This window comes from Vipera berus (genome assembly GCF_964194415.1).
Source record: "Vipera berus genome assembly, chromosome: 2".
Classification (NCBI taxonomy): domain Eukaryota; kingdom Metazoa; phylum Chordata; class Lepidosauria; order Squamata; family Viperidae; genus Vipera; species Vipera berus.
Genome location: NC_138203.1, coordinates 20,085,618 through 20,106,520, shown reverse-complemented (window position 1 = coordinate 20,106,520; position 20,903 = coordinate 20,085,618). Strand labels below are relative to the sequence as shown.

The following is a 20,903-nucleotide window of genomic DNA, read 5'->3' as shown; positions in this document are numbered from 1 at the left end:
GAGAAGGGCGGGATATAAATGGAATTAAAATAAAAATAAAAATAAATAAAATATTGGAGGTAGTTTTCCATTGCCTTCTTCCTAGGACTGAGAGAATGACTGGCCCAAAATCACCCATCTGGCTTTGTGCCTGAAGTGGGACTAGAACTCAGGGGCTCCAGGTTTCTAGCCTATTGCCTTAACTACTATACCAAGTTGACTTCTTATGAAGAACATTATACTGTAGTACCTTTCACTACTTTCTGATTCATCAGACATGGACATTTCTGATAGCTATGATTGATTGATTGATCTCAAGATTCATATCTTTCTCTAATTAAAAAAAAACCCATAGCCTACATGTTTGTCATTCCCAATGAAAATCAAAACCTAAATAGTTGTCTTATCTATTGTATACATTTTGCTTCAGTTCACTCCGAAACAAACAGAATATGAGGTTATATCATTTTGCATTTGCAACTAAGCACAAGTCACAAAACAGTAGTCTCTAAAAGAAAAATCTAAATCCCAGATTTCTATATATTAAATCAAATATTCTATTGTCTACAGTGCACCTGTTTCTACACTGCCCCCAAAGTACATAATCTGTGGGTAGGGTTGCTATATTCCTTTGTAATACATTCAGTTCCCATATCATTATGGGAAGATGTCTAATCTGTCATTTACCAACATCTCCAATCAACATGTTTAGTCACTAGGGAGCATGGAAAAGATCAATGATTGTTAATAGCAATTTCAGCCAGGTCTAGCAAACGCCACCAAATTAACATATTTACAGGATGAAATGAATGGCATTTTCTTCCATATAGATCCATACTAGCATAATACATTTGCTTGGAAAAAAAAGTATGGGATTTTGTGAACAATTTGGACAGGGGTGTTCATAGAACACAATAAAAAAAGAAGGGCACATGACATAATTGAAGCTCTACCCATTTTTAATGTGTGACACAAAAACAGATGAAACTTCAATCAATCTTGATTGCTATCTTGATTTTTTATTATATTTAATGGTTTTTTTTTTACAATTTCTATTCCAGTGTTAAAGGGCCAGTGATATATAGTAGCAAATGGGAAACTCAAATGAGCCTTTCAGAACCATATTCTATCTACTTTTGTGTTGCATAATTTCTCTGTAATAATCATGCTGTGATTTAGCTACATTTTTGTGATTCTGCTAAAAACTTTGGCATATTCTGTATATCACTATTTTAAGTTGCTCTCATACAGAATGGCAAGATACTCACATTTACTTTTGGTATAGATGTATTAACAGATTTTCTTTGACTCATTTAGTTGTTAGTTCAAATGTTGCATAGGTTTTGCAAAAGCTTTTTAAGTTCAAGACTGCATTCACTTACCATAAATTCAACAGTAATTTGGAATGTCTGATAGGAATTCTTAAGAGGCTCAAAGGAGATATAGGAATATCCAAAAAATTGAGGATACTGAATATTAATATCTGAAAATCAATAACAAAAATATTGCTTAGCAGTTAAGCATCAAATAACAATCATTTTTAAAAATTAGATCAATATAATCTTGGTATTTTTAGCATTACATTTTAACAGTCACTGTCAACTTCTTAAATTTTCCTAACTGGTCCCTTCATTTCAAAAGTTTGAAGAATCACATCTTTTCCCTATCTTTCTGTTCTAAGTGTGGTTTTAATAACAACAGCTTCAGTATGTTCCTCATTCTAATGTCAAAGCTTCAGTGCAATGCTTTGCTTTAAGGGGAAAAAGTGCATGGCCAAATTATAATGTATGAAAAAGTTATGGGAATTCAGAAACAAAGCATACACCCCAAAACTGTAATGCTGACTTTGAACATTCTTAAAATAGAGGCCCTTAGGAAACTCACAATCAAAGTACAATTAAAATAAGCCAATTCTTGTTATTCGACCTAAGCAGCTGGTCATTAAAGTTATATTGCTTCTCAAAAGGTATGCTGTTTACTCAACCTAGATGGTAGATATGAATTAAGTTCCCTCTAGATTTTTGTGAAACTCACCATCTGCCCAAAAGCCAGCTGTGTCTTTTCCAGTTATGGTTCTTCTATGCTTGTAAATGCACTAAAGTGTCAAATCAAATATATGAAATGCTGCTCTGCAAATCTGTCCTAAACCAAGAAATCTTCAGAATGTACAGTTACCAAAGCTTTCCAAGTAAACCAACCTTCTGAACAACTCTCCCCTCCTTTGCCAAGGTTGCAATGGCAACGAGAGCCACTCCGCTCATAATCATTGATGCAAAAGCTGTTGGTAGAGCAGATGGTTTCATCACAGGACTGATCAGATTGTCGTACAACTGAAGTCCCGCTGTTCCTCCTGATGGCCTTAGCAGTAATGCTGGAAGGGGTAGTAGCACGTGGTAGGAATGTAGTTGTTGCCATAGAACTGACAGGATATGTAGTAGGTGAGAGCAGCCCAGAAAGGAGTTCTGCATTAGATCCTTGTATTATGTTGGTTTCAACCAAAAAATTTGTGTTGCCTCCTTTGATAGTAGGAAGTGGTTTGAGCTAATGAAAAATTTATTTAAGAAATGTGTTTAGTAAGGCCAAAGCTTAATAGTACAGTTCTTAGAGCTAAATGTTAATCATGGGTAGGATAATGATATTCAATAATTACTCAATCTGATACGATAGCAGTAGAATGATTTGCTGGCAAACTTCTCGGATAGGAGTGTTCTACTGCGCCATCGCTTTACTTAATCTGAGCCAGAATACCGATTAAGTGTTCATCTTCACATCCTCCTAACCATAACTGAAATATGTCTTGGTAATTATTTTTATATGGCATGGCTCATGACATTGCTTTTATCCCATCTTTACTCTCCTCCAATCACTGGGACACTGGCTTTCATAGCTATCTTAGCTGGGACAGCAGAAGAGAGAAAACACTTGGCTTTCATAGACATATCTGCCTGATCAGTGTTTTCTCAAAAACTTATGAAGATACACTTTATATACACCAGTTTAGCATTCTTTTGAAATAACATTTTTTAAAAAGTACAGGGCTTTTGAGAGAGCATTAGGCCTGTGTTAAACCTGGGAAAGAGATCAAGGTTCTACTAAGTATGCATTGCTGGTTTTGCCCCCAATGAGTATGTTTTCCATTATTTTGCATGGTTTCATGTGGTTGTGGTTTTTACTTTTACTTTTTCATCTTTTTAATATTTTTAGAAGGTGTTGCAAGAAGAGAACTGAATTCATTACCAGCATGACCGTTCTCATCTGTTGTCCATCCTTTGCCACTTTATTTTCTATGCCTATCAGTTGGCTATTTTGGAGGCATTAAACCCATAGAAGAGCATTAAACCCATATTCAGAATAATCTAAATAGATTGGATCAGATAACTTGACAGGTATATAAATATTTCATTCCTGGCATATATCCACATTTGTCTTCCATTAGGAAGGGTCACTGGTGGGGTTTTTTTATCTCACTAGTTCCTTGGGTATGAAAATTCAACTGTGAGATCTGCACCTCTTTTCCTGACTTTTTCTGCATTAAAATTTAAGGACAGTATAACTTACCAGTCTAATTATTGTGACAGAATAGGATTCAGCAACTTGGGCTACATATTTCTGTCAGTTAAAGAACTGATGGATAGCACTTCAATGTGGTCTACTGACTGTGACTTAAAAGGCTAGTTATTGCAGTTTTTATTCCCATGGAACATAAGGAATAGCAATAAGGAAAGGTATATCTTTTCTTATAAAGCACAATAACTTTGAATCATCTATTGATCTGACTGAAGAGATATAGCTCAGGAAAACACATGCCTGTAAAAAGCTGTATCTTCAGCCATAATATCTCTATTCAAAGCATCTCATACAGCAAGCAGCATAGGAATTATTTTTCTCCAAGATTGTGAAATGACAGTGCCAACAGAACATTTCTTTTTCACTCAGTGTAAAGCAGCGTCTCGCATCTCTCTTATCCTATCATGAATCACCTCCCATGGCTGCGGAAGTTTGGCCTGTCCTTCAGGATTATTAAGATAAGATAACAGTCTATTCATATTTTCTCTGAATGAATAGGGAGAGCAGAAATCAGGATGCTGTCTGCAGTCCCTAACTTTGGAGTGCAAATTTTTGGAATGCAAAGCTAACCTGAATTGTTTCAAAAGACGTTTTTTTCTGATAGTCTTCTTTTTCTTACAAACCCTATCCCCACAAACGAAAGGCACTTGGTAGACTTTTCTTTACATACTTTCCTTTATACAAATAGCCCTCAACCTACAACTACAACTGAGCACAAATTTTCTGTTGCTAAGTAAGACATTGGTTAAGTGAATTTTGTCCCATTTTACGACTTTTCTTGCCACAGTTGTTCAATGAATCCCTGCATTTGTTAAGTTAGTCACACACTTGTCTTTCCCATTGACTTTGCTTGTCAGAAGGTCACCAAAGATGATCACATGACTCTGGGACACTGCAACAGTCATAAATATGAGCCACTTGCCCAGCAAATACGAATTTTGATCACATGACCCTGGGGATGCTACAACAGTGTGAAAGTGTGAAAACCGGTCATTAGCCACTTTTTCAGTGGTGTTGTAACTTTGAACGCTCATTAAACGAAGTATTATACGTCAAGGACTAGTTGTATTTAAATGATGGCCACTATCTAATTTCCCAGAAAGATGGCCTTTGATGCAAATAACAAAAGCCTTTGGTGCAAAGGATTAAATCCAAAGGTTTCTGCTTCTAGAGTCCAAGTAGGTTAACAATTGAGCTGACTATTCAACAGTGCCAATAGAAAAGCATCCTCTACTACACTTGAAGGTAACACACTAGCTTAAGGTGTCACACATCAGACTGTTCTTGCCTCCAGAGCTTTGCTATTGCTCCTGCCCCACAGCATCCATCACCTGAGTCTACCACCTCATTCTGTCTAATGACAAAGGTGGCCTGGGTTAGCTGCCACATACTGCACTACCGCAATTTAAAAAATATGGGAAAAAAAGAATAATGTATTTCTTCCTCTACTAATGGTGAGCTTCTTCAGCTACTAGAAGGGGGAGGAGAATTTTGAGGTACTTTTGACTGAAATAAAGTTAGTGCAGTATAAATGAAACAGAGGTTATGCAAAAGGTAGACTTCAGTGGCTCTGAAGCAATTACTCTCTTCCCCCTCATTCAGTTTGTTTCAGTGAAAACAAATACGTCTGGGGGAAAAAAATCAAAGGCTTCAGAGGATCAGAAAAGGAAGAAAATGTTCATACTGAGTCAAATGCAAACGAATGCTTAATATAGCACCAGAGTGTATATTTGTCGATAGACTTGTATTTGATCTCTATTTAGGTGTTCTTGTTTAAATCCTGCACTAAAAATGTTAAGCAACCAAAATGCCAGAGGGAGACGTATGGATGTACCTCATCGATATAAATGTCAGAGTCTGAATCATCAATGTCAATTCCATCATCATCACCATTTCCAGATTCAGTCATGTATGGATGTCCGTAGCTTCCACTCCCTAACTCTTCCGGATCTGAGAAGATAAAACTGGCATAGTCACAAATGTATGTTTTTGACATAGTCTCATTTCATATAAGGTAAATGCACTAAAACTGGCTGGGGTTTGTTGTTGTTTTTGTTTGTTTGTTTGTTTTTTGTTTTTTTTTTTGGGGGGGGGAGAAATTTCTTTGGGAAATAAGGCATATTTCTCCCTTTATAATACCAAACATTGGCAAGATTAACCTTAATTTAGTTGTGTGAACAAAGAGGTTCCAGATATGATTCCAGAAAACAATAATTATTCTAGGCTGTAACAAATAAGAGATTTACACAGTGTAAATGAAAGTCAGTTCAATATATCCTTTGGGGCATTGATGAAACAGTTGTACATTAAAATTCTGATTTATTTTTTGTTGCTTAATATGAACATAATTTATAAATCATGAAAATCATTTCATAAATCACTTCATTTTACAATAGCTTAGAGCAGGGGTCCCCAACCCCTGGGGGCTCCTGTTAGGAACTGGGCTGCACAGCTGGAGGTGAGCGGTGGATAAGCAAGTGCAACCAAAATCATTCCCCACCCCCACCCCCGTTCATGAAAAAATTGTCTTCCAAGAAACCAGTCCCTGATGTCAAAAAGGTTCAGAGCCGCTGGCTTTGGGTTTATGTACTGATTATTTGTAAAGATTTGGCCCTTTGCCCTTATCCAGATTTTGGATAAAGGCAAAGATTGTATTAATTTTGTGCAAGTAATATATATAAAATGCAAGTTTTTATCTGTTTTGCTTCCTTTATGTTATTATTACTTTTAAAACGGCTTTTTGATTTTTCCTTTCCTATTTTAGTTCTGCTGCTTTGTGGTTTTCTTTAAAGCTGATTATTTAAAATAGATATAGATATTGCATTCCCAATAGTAGAAATACTTTATGAGCCTAACAGAGCAGTGCTAAGGAAGTATATTTCATTCTTGAATTATCCAATGTTTTAAAAGTGCCATGAAGGACATCCCATAGCCCATCAGAACTTATTTTTGTACAGATCTTTAGTGTGCAATGATCATTAGCCCTCTTGAGGCACACTCCCATTTGTGTAGCCATAATTAAAAAAACCATCCATTCTAACAACTAATAAGGGTTATGTTAATCAATTCAATTCTAACAAGTAAGAACCTGGTTAAGCCTTTTTCCTGTTGCTAACTTAGGTGACAATTCAGTTCAAGAACTTCAAAAAGTTCTGAAGCCATCTTATTAAGGACCCAGATTGTTGGGGGCAATATGCTGACTCTGTAAACCGCTTAAAGAGGGCTGTAAAGCACTGTGAAGCAGTATATAAGTCTAAGTGTTTTACTTTCATTGCTATTATTATTTGCAAAATGCCATTATGATGGAATGATACAGAGAGACTGAAATGCTCACATTGTAAATATTAAGGACATTTTTATTGAAGACAAATAACTTTATGCACTCAAGTTCTCCTTATGCTAAAGATTAAATGAGACAGTATAACTGGTGAATGGCAGTTTTTTCCTTCTTTGTTAGCCATGTTTCCAAAGGTGATTGTTACTATTCTTCCTAGGCATAAATGGGAATTAATAATCTCTTTAAGAAGGATTGCACTAGAGATGTCACTAGTGCAGGTTAAACTTGTTAGTTGCCCAGTGTTGTGCATCATATACATAGAATGAAGCTTGTAAGCTTGTAAGCCGCCCTGAGTCTTCGGAGAAGGGCGGGATATAAATGGAATTAAAATAAAAAATAAATAAAATAATACCAGTGAATCAAATCTGTTTTTTTTATCCCTCAAGTGGATTGGTTCAAGCAAAGGGTGATGAAGGTTACACTGGATTTCTCAGTAACACATCAATATTGTGGGAGCCATCAACCATTATTCCCTTGCTTTAGAAAATAGCCTACTCAATTGTAGTAAATCAAATTTCTCATCCTTGGTTGTGAAAGTTCTGAAAATATTTTCATGTACAGATAAACAGGATGTCAGAAAAAATGTGCACCCAGTAACAAGGATTTATGACCTTCTTGGCAAAGATATAAATGATGATTATATCTTCAGGAGGTTTCCATAAACATTCTCTTTGGAAGTTAAATTTAAACACAAGAAATCAAAATAATCAGGACAATTCATATGAAACCTAGTCTAATGAAACCAGAATAAAGAGCTACGAAAATTTTAAAAAAAGGAAAAGATAAAGAATCTAATGAAAAGGTTTGGATTAAAAAATAGTATAGGTGTTAAGACAGGAAAAAAATAACAGATTCTTAATATTACAAATCTAAACATTTTGGATCTTACTTTTATTTTTATCTTTTATTTCTAAAGAATCATTATTCTGATGAATGCTCTGCAGCCTTTAATCTGCCCCAGCAAACTGTAATTCTTCCCCACATGTGCCATGCTTAACTATGAAATATAGTTATGAAAGAAGAAGGGGGGGCTTGGTTTTCTTGAATTATACCTATGTTTGGCATTTTCATAAGTCATATGTTGAGGAAATGAAGGCAGCAGGGAAAGTTGACTATTTTTAAAATAGTCAGTAGCCAGGGAAAGTTACCGGCCACAACATTTTCAATGCTCAGCAATATAACGTTGTCTACTCACGGAACATGCTGATTATATCACTGGCAATGCTTGGCAGGCTGGACCCATATGAATTTGTAGCTCGGATGGCAAACCGATACTTGTCATTTGGAGTTAGCCCCTTCAGGATCATAGAGTCCATCTGGATCTGCTCTCTAATTGCTGTCCAATTGGTATCGAAATCGGGTCTGATTGGTATGAACAAAGAGCCCAAAATGTAATTAAAGTGAGCTTAGTCAATTAGCAAGAGCCAAACATTTGCCAATATTGAACATTTGCTAAATTTGCTGTTCTAATAGGAATAGTGAATGTGAAATTTAATTACATGATTTGAGAGTTTTACACTGGTTGGTGTCTCCTGATTGTTTTGATTTTGGTAAGCATAAACCTCAGATCCCATTCTCATGCAAAATAACAACAACAACCACAACCACAGAAGAGTTATTTATTTAAAACATTGATAACCCATTCACCATCTGAAAAGACTCTCAGAGCAATTTGCATGCAATCGGTACAATAAGGTGGTTCCTGCCCACAGACTTAAAACTTAAATGGGCCAACAGAAAAAGGAAAAGGAACAGGAAGAAGAAAAGAGACGGACTCTGGGCTTCAGACATCAGTCCCAAGGGGTTTTAAAATACATTTCTAAAAACCCTTAAATAAATCATCACATTTTTATGTAACAGAAGAAGAAAAAACAGATGTATGTGGCAAAATCACTTTTAACTCTATTGAATTAATTTGAATTAAATTACATTTGAAAGTTAATTAAATTAAATATTTTTTTTTAATGTCCCCAGCCAGTAATCTCTTTTTGCTGGTCCCACCTACTGTTGGGAGCAAAGTACCACTCAAAGGCCAAGTCGAGGTTGGTCAGCTGGAATGGAAACATATCAAGAAAAGGACTCTGCCATTCTCCACTAAGCTGATGGAATGGCCTTGCTTTTCAACTTCTGCTGCTGCAGCCTAATAGAATGATTGTTGGCTAATGAGAGAAAGGTCCAATGAGCTACCAAATATGACAGCTATCATAAACATGTATATGCCAACAAAGTGATACACTGATATTAATATTCTCTGGAATGTTTGAGATCAAAGCAAGTCAATACAATTTGAGACCTACTAAGCTAATCACATATCATGTACTGTAAACTAGATGATTGATAGGATTTGGTTAGGAAACTTAAGCATGTTTATATAGCCATTCAGGAGAAGATTGTGTTTATTTAAATTATAGCCATTATTTTTAAACTTATCAAAGCATCTTAAAATAGCTCTGCTTCAATACAGGCAACAATGTAATTACAATAATATGGAAGAGAATAAAAACCCTAAAACTGCATTATCATGGTTATTTTCATATGAGGATTTTTTTAATTAGTTTTTTTAGTGTAATATTTTTATTCTCCAGTGATGAATTAGTGGCCATCTTTTCTCCAGTCACTTTTATGTCAGGGCATCTTTCGTTCCCTGGCTATATTCTCACTCCAATAAGAAGCTCTCCTACAGCTTTCCTTGGCTTGCTCAACCCTATATTTTAAATTGTTGGTGTCCAGCAAGGAGGCTAAATCAAAAGCAGGTCCAAAGGATATAAGAGTCAAACTTGCTGGAAGCTTGCAGAGAAAAAACAAAATTATTGACATGTGAACATCATAGCTGTGCTGAGCGCTCAGTATTACAGGGATAAATAGGAGGAAGAGGCTATCCTTTTTCCCATGGGATCATTCCTATCCTGTTCGATATAAATGACAAAACTGCAATTTTTACTCCCATGAGCTTGCTAAAGTTCCTACGGAAATGACTGAACATAACAGACTGAAAGACTTTGACACATAAGACTAAATTGCTGTCCCATTTAGTCTGGCATCCTTGAAATTTTTACTGCAGGAAATAACTTTTCAAGTTTTAAATGTACTACTGTTTACATAAGAAACCAGCTGCAAACATTTTTGGAAGCATTCTAATAAAAACTGTAGCACAAGAGAGATATTTTGTGTGGGCTTTTTTTTTCTTGTTTGTTTTATTTGTAGCCCAGAGATGCTGTCAAAATAGACTCATCTGGCTTTTTCTAATCAGTCAATATAAAAATGATTTAATAATCTGAAGGTCATTTTTATTGAGCAAGAAGGGCTCTGAAATAAAAAAGAGAGCAATTTGGAACTGTTTGTTTCAGCTTTGTCCAGTTCTATGAACTTGAGAAACCAATTTTTCCAGCTACAGGAGACAACAAAAAAGCTTTTTTAAAAAAATAAAAATAAAACCTAAATCTCTGTAAAACAGACTAAGAAAAAGTGACTCAACTGTAAAATATTGTCTTCTTTTTCTTAAAGGAATTTCTCCTAACAAATTCCCTTGATCCACTAAGGGCCACTTAGTTATTTGACTACTCCATTTTTCATGTGGATCCAAACCCCAAGGGACTCCTCTGTTTCTTGTAATTAAGAATGTCTGTTCCCCTTTCTTTAAACTTTCTGAATAGTTCTCTTCATTTTATAATAATTGTGATTCATTTACCCTCTTTGCTGAAAACCCTCTACTTCTTAAAATGACATTGGGCATATGAAGAATCCTGCCCAGTTTGAAAAGAATAAGCAAACATTTCCAATTCTAAATCCTTGCTTGACTCCCAAGGAACCAGCAATCCTAGAGGATTCCAGTTTGGACAAGTCACCAAACAAGCTACAGAAATTCCCTACTGGCAAGAGTAACCCACAGTGGCAATTGCACAATACTGCTCATTTACAATACTTTGCCATGCATTTGAATTGCTCTGCTACAGCAAAACATGAAAAAGAGAAGGACAACATATACAAGAATTCTTTACAGGCTTCTTATTTTCCCTCCTCATACTTGATCCTAACAGAGTTACATGGAAAACCTTCCATGGAACTATTGGAAATTCCAGTATGCTCTTGGGCAGGACTGTGCAACTTTCTCTAGTCCAAGCGCCACATGTAGCCTTGAGTGATATGCCAAAGGATAGCAATACACGTATCCCTTGGGGTTCAACTGGTCACTGAGTGACTGTTTGAAATTATGATGGGCCTACCTTGGGGCTACATACAACCTGGATTCGAAGTTCCAATGTTTGGCTCACTTCTGCAGTCACATGACCAAACTTCTGGTGCTTGGGAACATAGCCACATTTATGGCCATTTGACACACCCCATGGTCACATGACCATAATTTACAATGGTTTTGCTAAAAACTGACTCTTCAGGTTTTTAGCAAAACCATCCCCGTAGTGAACCACTGGTTTGCTTAATAATCACAGTGCATAATGATTGCAGTCCAACAAAGACTCAGAACCATGCATGAAATAAATATATATTTTTAAAAATCAGTCTTTTTGGCTTCCAAATCATACTGTCTTCTTGTGTCATGGGAAAAGGCAAGTTTCAGAATAGATTACACGAACAAAAAACTGAAAACCACTCAGCTAAATTCACCTGCACAATATACAGCCATCTGAAGAGCATAGAACTGAAGAAGACCACATAACCACACCAACTTTCCCCACCAAACAAAATGAAACAACCTCTGAATTAGACTAGGAATGAGTCACTAACATTTTTGTTTAATAAATCTAATAAACACATTTAATAAAAAAAATTGGATGAAACCAGGCATTCTTAATTTAAAAAAATCTGCCTACATTTTAAAAATTTAATTGCCAATAAAGGAATGGGACTGAATGGCTGAGACTGGTATTAAAACAGGACTTCCTACAATGATCAGAAAATTGAAATTTGCTCAAGACAAAAGATCTCATCCACCACTGTTACAGAGAACGCTCCATCAGTGGAACAAGCCAATATAAACATAAAATACAGGTATGAGTTTACATGGGAATTTTCTATATACCTAACTGATACCTCCTTAAGTGGAGTCTACCAGTTGGGATGCCAACAAATTTAAATAAATAAATAAAATGGAAGAGAAAAAAATGCTATAGTAATAGCCAGGAGATAGTTCAGAGATGAGTTAGGATTAAATAGAATATTGCATTAAATTTCCATATTGCATTGTAACATGTGGAGCTTCGGAGACCTCTGCATGAGCTACTGTGGAGATCCAGAATCTGTATGTATGTATCATAAACAACAAAGAAAAAGCAAGACTGACTCGGTCCAAAACCCAAAAGGAACTCTGAAGTTGTGCTGAATCAAAGCCATTTAAACTAATGAATAAATAAGAACCAGTTTCACTTACATTAATGACATCAGACTGAAACAAATATAAACCCACATATATGGAAAAAGTGCTTACATGCTAATACCATAGTCAAGATCACCTGATAAATTCCACTGTGTAGTACTCAATTGGAGAACTTCCTTCACTTGGCCCTGGTTTCCATGATAAAGCAACCTCTGAGTCTGAAACAACAATGACTTGAGGCTGACTAGGTGGAGCTGGAGGCATACATTTATCTAAAAGGGGGAAAAAAGCAATTATATACATTGTTGGACACTTTGGAAAACTCAGAAATACTTGTAGGAGCAAAACCTTTCGTAAAACTGTAATGTTAAAGAAAATCAAACACTGGACTTTCTTCTCATCCTTGCTTCAATTTCAGGAAAGTTGCTGCTATTCAATATAGAAAATACCACCATTTTTTCCCCTTCATAGGGGGAAATACTTAAAAGATGGAAGTATTGCTCTGAATGAATAAATATAATTATGGCCCAGAAGAAGCCTATGATTTAAAATAAGCTAATTTCCAAATGCCTTTGTGTAGACTTTTGAAAAGAACCACACTGGCACCTAGAAAGCATACTAAGTCATATCATACTAAATTTATTTGACACCTTAATAATCCTCGTCATTCTTTTCGCAATTACAATTGCATCCTGTCTCCTGACCAGAGGCTCCTTTGAAATTGCCATAACTCTCTCATTCCTGTTTCTGCACTGTACTGAAACCTTCCTGACGTCCCATGTACCTTTCTGAAATACCTTTACATTGTCTACAGTGAATTCTGTCTCAATCAGCACACTTAATAGAAAGCTATTCAAATATTTACCTTGTGATAGAGTTGTCACATTTCTAGGCATGCTGGCTTTGCCTCTTCCTGCCCAGCCATAAGCTCCTATGCTGACACTATGGAGAGTCCCTGGCTTCAGATCTCCAATAACAACTTCCTGCTTGGCATAAAAATACAGAAAGGGATGAAGAGCTTCTTTTTTAATGAAAAGCTAAAATTAAATTTTAGCTAATCATAACAATTTATAAACAATGTTAGACCACACTAAGATGTTCAATACACTAAACTAGATCTTCACAAGGAATGGAATAAGGAACTGAAGTGTCTATCACACAACTGTCAATGGAATTCCATTTAGTGTCTATAAAATGGTGCAGCATTAGAGTGTATCAGGCAACACCTTACCAGAATTGAATCTGCCCATTAGGTCTGGATATCTAGAAAAGTTTCTGTTGAGAATCTCTTCTTGTTACAAGACCAATGAGCCAGTAAACAAGCTGTCAAGGTTCTGACTGATTAACCCAACCAAGCAAACTCCATCGAGACAATCCAATCTCTTAATGCAAAACTTTATTGAGTACATCATTTTGGCACAGTTTAAAGCAAAATCAACTCTGGTTATTGTCTGCACAAACCACTATAATTCAAGTATAGAATTCTCCCTCCCCTTATTACTGCAGGTAACATGGTCCAATCAAATGTCAAAATATTGTTATGAGAAAGTGTCTCTCTGTGTTTGAAAACATCTGCTGAAACGTCCTTGGTTCACATGGGCTGACTTCTTGTTGTCTGGAGTCTGTATTCTATTTTCCCCTGTCCTTCCCCCTAGTGCATTGGCAAGCTGAGAAGCAATAGTGGCGGCAACATCATACATATGCTTTGAGCTTGACACAAGCCTTCTCAGTGATGGCTGAGGACACTCTAAGAGTGAGATGGATGGTACCTAAATTTAATGGATGGATGGATGGATCTTCTCATTTAAAAGTATAGAGAGCCACAATCTTGCCTACACTTTGCAATCAAGTTTAATTTATTCAAATATGTCTTCCTCCCTTAATTGCTTTTGGCATCCTGATAGAGGTAATTGAATTTAAGATTTATTTTTCTTCATATTGTTTGTCTTGTCTTGTTGCCTCCACATCCAGAGTTAGTCAAGATTGGAGCAATCTGAAGATTAAAATATGATCATCAGTATAAAGGTAAAGGTTTCCCCTATCCAGTCATATATGATTCTAGGAGTCAGTGCTTACTCTAGGGAGCCAGCATTGTCTGAAGACATTTCCATGGTCATGTGGCCAGCATGACTATACACTGAGGCACATGAAATGCTGTTACCTTCTCACTGAAGTGGTACCTGTTTATCTACTCACATTTGCATGCTTTCGAACTACTAGGTTACTTGCTGGGGCAAGTAACAAGAATTCAACCCATTGTGTAGCATTTGGTTCTCAAACCCCAGCTGTCAGCTTTCCAGCTGATAAGCTCAATGTCTTTAACCAACCATCACACCTAATTATCAATATAATTAAATAAATAAGTAAAATATATTTCTATAGATCTAAAATTACAACTAGTTGACCAAAATATTATTGCATATCTGTTGAAATGCCTTATAAGGAGGAAATTACCAGGTTGAAATAAACTGCTGAAGGGGGAATGTCCAAAATTCAATTCTGATTCATATGTCTAGAAGTATGATATACTATCTCCCTTCTGAACAGAAGTTATTTTATATATTAATTTTGTTCTAGAAAGGTTCATAGAATTTGTAGTTGATCAGATTCTTTTGAATTACATACTAATTATTTGGAAATTAATTGGAGGACAACAGAATGAGTGACTGTAATGCTTGGCTCATATTCTTATAAGGGTTTTATAATCAACCGTCTGCAAGGTCCTCCTTTATGGAAAAAAACCCACATAAAAATTGATTAGAGATTGGGGGGAAAATCCCTAACCTAATTATTGAGGGATAAATAGGTTCTAAACTAGAAACAATTCCATTGTTAAAATTCTTGTAATTCTATCCTTTCATCTCACTTCTATTCTGCTAACGAAGATTCTGAGAATTTTGCTTGGGAGAATTACTTTCAATGAATTGGTTGCCAAGAGACTAACAGATATTGTGTATGACTGCAAACAAACAACTAGAGCAAATAAAGCAACAATGCAATGGTCTGAGGAGCATCACTTTTTCTATATATGAAAAATATTTTATCACTGAATATCACAGTTGGAAGAACAACTCAGAAGCCTGGGGTGCATATACTGTACTTCTGAGTTCCCTTTTCATCATTATTGTTAAGTAAATACTGTAAACCTAAATATGAATAATTTATGACAAGACATGAATATATGTCTGAAATTACTTTTAACTAGCATGAGAGGGATATGCTGTGTGGGTTTATTATCTTACTCAACTGGCAAACTGAAGAAAATAGAGAAGAAATATTGTTTTAAGCTTATTAGAAGTACCTGTTTTGCTCTGCTGTGTATTAGTCAGAATGCATCTAAAATATTGTTTTAGTTCTAGTCTCTGCATTTTAAGAAATAAATAAACTTTCACAGAAAGGAAAAAGTAAACAAGTCCTATGAAAAGCAAATGAAAAAGACGGGCATATTTCAGAGAAAAGAAGATATGGATGACAGTAGTTTTCAAAATTCGCTGGTACTTCTGTATAAAATACAGAGCAGACAGTTCCATGTTGCCCAAAAGGTAAAAAAAAAGTAATGTTATTAATTTAGACTTACAGGCAGTGCTCATTTAATGACCATAGATGGGACTGGCAACTCCATCACTAAGTGATATGGTGATTAAGCAAGAGATCATATGACTGTGATGGACTTATGACTTCATTTCCACCATGGTTGTTAAGCAAATCATTCACAGGCATTAAGCAAGATATCACATGGCTGCAACTTGCTATTTTACTGTTGACTTCTCCACTGACTCTACTTGGCAGAAGCTGGCTGTGAAGTGCACAAATGGCAATTGTGTGACTGCAGGACAATGTGCTGGTTATAAATACCCACTACATAGTTTGGAAGCCCCCCAAATCTCAGTTATGTGACAATCACTAAATGCAAGGACTGGTTGTGAAGTTATTTTTTTCAGGCTAGGGAATCGACAAATAAGAGATAGCATAACCCACAGCTGAATAGTGAATGGGGCAATCTGCTCAGAATGGATCCTTCCTAGTTTCTCAAGTTGAAATGGAGATGGGGATGGGGGTAGGATTGAAATTTCAGACTTTCAATATTCTATCAATGTATCTCTCTAACAAAGTAGAATTACTGTGTCTTATCTGGTCATGTGTCCTGTCTGGTTTACCTGGTAAAGCTGACATCAACCTTGCAAGTCTGAATGTACAATTCTCCTGCCATCTCCTTTACAGCTCAAGAAGCTAGACAGGGTTTCTCCTGAGCCTCTTGCTTTGCCTGCTATTCATCTGCAGACTATGCTGTCCCTTCCCCTGATTTTTACCCTTCTACTGATACAACTCAAAATTTGTATCTTTAGGAACCACGTTAACTCCTATAGCTTTTTGCTAGCAAACAACTACCATTCCATGATTTCTTTTTCACAAATACCATGGATTCACTGTCCTACATCTAGGCCTTATACTTCTATGTCCTAAGTTCAAAACTTTACATTTATCTTTATTCAGTTGTCTTCTCAGCCCACTTCTCCCACTATAATATCTCCCACTAAAATTTTTAGTTTTATTTCTGCCTTCTAGGTTATTAACTCTCCTATCAAATGTTGTGTCTCTGCCAATCTCATAAAGAAAAATAAACATTCTATCCATGTCCTCCTCCTCCAAGTAATAAATAAAAAAGTTGAAGAACGCAGGGTCAAAGATTGAAAATTGTGGCAAATCATTCTTCTTCTAGTTTAATTAGGACACATCATTTCATTAATCTATCAAGATTATTTTGAATTTTGTTTCTCTTTTCTAGAGCACTAACTAGCCTGTTCTAAAATAATATGTGCGGACATTTCAGTTACGACAGCTCCTTCTACAAACCTTTTTTCCCTTAATCTTCTTCCCCTCCCTTCCCCTTTACAAATATTTATAATCTTAGTCATAGTACATGGAAAATTATACAAAATTTAGAACAACTTGAAATAGAATTTCCAGGTGCAGAAAGCTGGTGAATTGTCTGCCAAATCTCATTGTGCTGGTCTTTTTTCCCTCCCCATTAACTCCCTTGACAAAATCATATGAATACAGACCTAGCCACTGCTTTTTTATTTATGCTTCCAAGACAAATAATAGCAAAAAAAAATAAAAGACAGTTGTCTTTCTTCACTAAGACCAGGATTTGCACTCCCAAGTTCAAGTTTGCTATTCCACATGCTATTGCTGGAGTACCACTCACTTTAAAATAATATGATCTCTCATGAAGGGAAAAACAGAAAAAACAACAAACATTTTGTCCTGCTAGGCATTCACCAGAGATAGAGGTAGCTGTGAGACATAAGTGTTGCTCACAGGATTATAAGGGATGAAGAATGAGGGGAAAACTGCCACGTTCTCACACATGACCTCTACTCCCTTATGTATACACCTTTTTATATGAATTATACCCTGCCAGACTCTTAGGTCTTGCAACAAGTTAAACTAAAACTTTATGTTTTTTGGCCATACAGCCCCACAGAGACAAAACTGGAAAAGAATGTTTCTTAATGGCTTTGAATGCAATAAAATAAAATAAAATCTACCAGTGTTGCTTTCCCTGTAGATGTTATTGAATAACGAATGCAATATTAATATCTTGGTTAGAGTTCAGATTAGTTTTTCTCAGCAACGGTGCATTTCGTATCAAAGGCTCATATGACATAAATGGTTTAGGGGAAGTCTAATCATTTCTCTTCACAGGTTCTTTGGTTCAAAAATTAAATGTTTACAAGGAAACTCGGAAAGCTCTGTATGAAAGACATGACAAACTCTGAAGTTTCAATCAGTCATAAAATATACTTTTCCTTACTGAATAAAGAATCACTGATATGTTTTTCCCCATAATTTTGCTTATGAATTTTTATTTAGACTGTTTTCAGATTTATTTTTTTGAACGGTTTTCTAGGCTGGTTTTAAAAAATATATATTAAACTGCATATATTATTATGATCCCCTTCATGGATTACTGCCTTGTCGTGGTGAACGGGGCTTGTGTAATTCAATGAAGCTATGAGCTATGCCGTGCAGGGCCACCCAAGACGGAAAGGTCATAGCAGAGAGTTCTGACAAAACGTGATCCACTGGAGAAGGAAATGGCAAACCACTCCAGTATCTTTGCCATGAAAATCCTATGGACAGTACCAAAAGGCAAAAAGATATGACGCTGGAAGATGAGCCCCTCAGGTCGGAAGGCATCCAATATGCTACTGGGGAAGAGAACAGGGCTAGTACTAGTAGCGCCAGAAAGAATGAAGCGACTGGGCCAAAGCCAAAAGGACGCTCAGCTGTGGATGTGTCTGGTGGTGAAAGGAAAGTCTGATGCTGTAAAGATTCTTTCTCCATAGGAACCTGGAATGTAAGATCCATGAATCAAGGAAAGCCAGACGTGGTCAAACAAGAGATGACAAAACTGAACATCGACATCTTAGGTATCAGCAAACTAAAATGGACAGGAATGGGTGAATTTAATTCAGATGACCATCATGTATACTATTGCGGGCAAGAATCCCTCAGAAGAAATGGAGTAGCCTTCAAGTCAATAAAAGAGTAGGAAAAGCAATACTGGGATACAATCCTCAAAATGATAGAATGATCTCAGTTCGAATCCAAGGCAAACCATTCAATATCACAGTAGTCCAAGTCTATGCCCCAAACCACCGGTGCTGAAGAGGATGAAATTAACCGGTTCTATGAAGCCCTACAGCACCTTATAGAACTAACACCAAAAATGATGTCCTTATCATCATGGGGGATTGGAATGCTAAAGTAGGAAGCCAAAAGATAACCAGAATAACAGGCAAATTTGGCCTTGGAGTACAAAATGAAGCAGGGCACAGGCTGATAGAATTTTGTCAAGAGAATACAATGGTCATAGCAAACATTCTTTTCCAACAACCCAAGAGACGGCTCTACACATGGACATCACCAGACGGTCAACACAGAAATCAGATTGACTATATGCTCTGCAGCCAAAGATGGAGAAGCTCTATACAGTCAGTAAAAACAAGACCAGGAGCTGACTGTGGCTCAGACCATGAGCTTCTTGTTGCAAAGTTTAGGCTTAAACTGAAGAAAATAGGGAAAAGCACTAGGCCAGTCAGGTATGAATTAAATCATATCCCTGTTGAATATACAGTAGAGGTGACAAATAGATTTAAGGAATTAGATCTGATAGACAGAGTGCCTGAAGAACTATGGACAGAGGTTTGCAACATTGTACAACAGGTAGCAACCAAAACCATCCCAAAGAAAAAGAAATGCAAGAAAGCAAAATGGCTGTCTGAGGAAGCTTTGCAAATAGCTGAGGAAAGGAGCGAAGCAAAAGGCAAAGGAGAAAAAGAAAGATACGCCCAATTGAATGCAGAATTCCAGAGAATAGCTAGAAGAGATAAGAATGCCTTCTTAAATGAACAGTGCAAAGAAATAGAAGAAAACAATAGAATAGGGAGGACCAGAGATCTTTTCAAAAAAATTAGAGAGATGAAGGGAACGTTTCATGCAAAAATGGGCATGATAAAAGACCAAAATGGCAGGGACCTAACAGAGGCAGAAGAGATTAAGAAGAGGTGGCAAAATTACACAGAAGAACTATAAAAGAATGAGCTTCATGTCCCTGATAATCACAATGAGGTGGTCACTGACCTCGAGCCAGACATCCTAGAATGAAGTGAAGTGGGCCTTAGAAAAGCTGAGCAACAACAAAGCTAGTGGAGGTGACAGTATTCCAGATGAGCTATTCAAAATCTTAAAAGACGATGCAGTAAAACTGCTACACTCAATTTGCCAGCAAATTTGGAAAACTCAACAGTGGCCACAGGATTGGAAAAGATAAGTTTACATTCCAATTCCAAAGAAAGGCAGTGCCAAAGAATGTTCAAACTATCGCACCATTGCACTCATTTCTCATGCTAGTAAAGTTATGCTTAAAATCCTACAAGGTAGACTCCAGCAGTATGTGGATCGAGAACTACCAGAAGTACAGGCAGGATTTCGAAGAGGCAGAGGAACTAGAGATCAAATTGCCAACATACGCTGGATCATGGAGAAAGCTAGAGAGTTCCAGAAAAACATCGACTTCTGCTTCATTTACTATGCTAAAGCCTTTGATTGTGTGGATCATAACAAACTCTGGCAAGTTCTTAAAGAGATGGGCATACCAGACCATCTTATTTGTCTCTTGAGATATCTGGGCCAAGAAGCAACAGTGAGAACTGGACACGGAACCACTGATTGGTTCAAAATTGGGAAAGGAGTCCGGCAAGGCTGTATACTGTCGCCCTGCCTATTTTTTCCCCATCCCATTTATATCCCGCCCTTCTCTGACGACTCAGGGCGGCTTACAAATCAATGTGCTTAGCAATAGCTTTCATATTTAACTTATATGCAGAGCGCAACATGAGAAAGGCAGGGTTAGATGAATCAAAAGTTGGAATTAAGATTGCCGGAAGAAATATCAACAACGTAAGATATGCAGATGATACCACTCTAAGGGCAGAAAGTGAAGAAGAACTAAAGAGCCTCTTGCTGTGGGTGAAGAAGGAGAGTGCAAAAGTTGGGTTGAAACTTAACATTAAGAAACCAAGATCATGGCATCCGGCCCTCTCAATTCCTGGCAAATAGATGGGGAAGAAATGGAGGCAGTGACAGATTTTATTTTTCTGAGCTCCAAGATCACTGCAG

General features: G+C 36.6%; 1 protein-coding gene across 1 annotated transcript in view; it reads right to left on the bottom strand.

Moving 5' to 3' along the window:
• The window catches only part of EGFLAM (EGF like, fibronectin type III and laminin G domains), a 104,405-nt gene that overhangs the window by 40,941 nt on the left and 42,561 nt on the right, over positions 1-20,903 (bottom strand). The window contains exons 5-10 of the mRNA XM_081321668.1: positions 13,081-13,198; positions 12,352-12,487; positions 8,079-8,245; positions 5,381-5,496; positions 2,178-2,520; positions 1,362-1,462 (exon numbers count right to left, since the gene is read on the bottom strand). Of these exons, the coding sequence (XP_081177794.1) occupies positions 1,362-1,462; positions 2,178-2,520; positions 5,381-5,496; positions 8,079-8,245; positions 12,352-12,487; positions 13,081-13,198 (981 nt within the window). The remainder of the gene's footprint in view (positions 1-1,361; positions 1,463-2,177; positions 2,521-5,380; positions 5,497-8,078; positions 8,246-12,351; positions 12,488-13,080; positions 13,199-20,903) is intronic.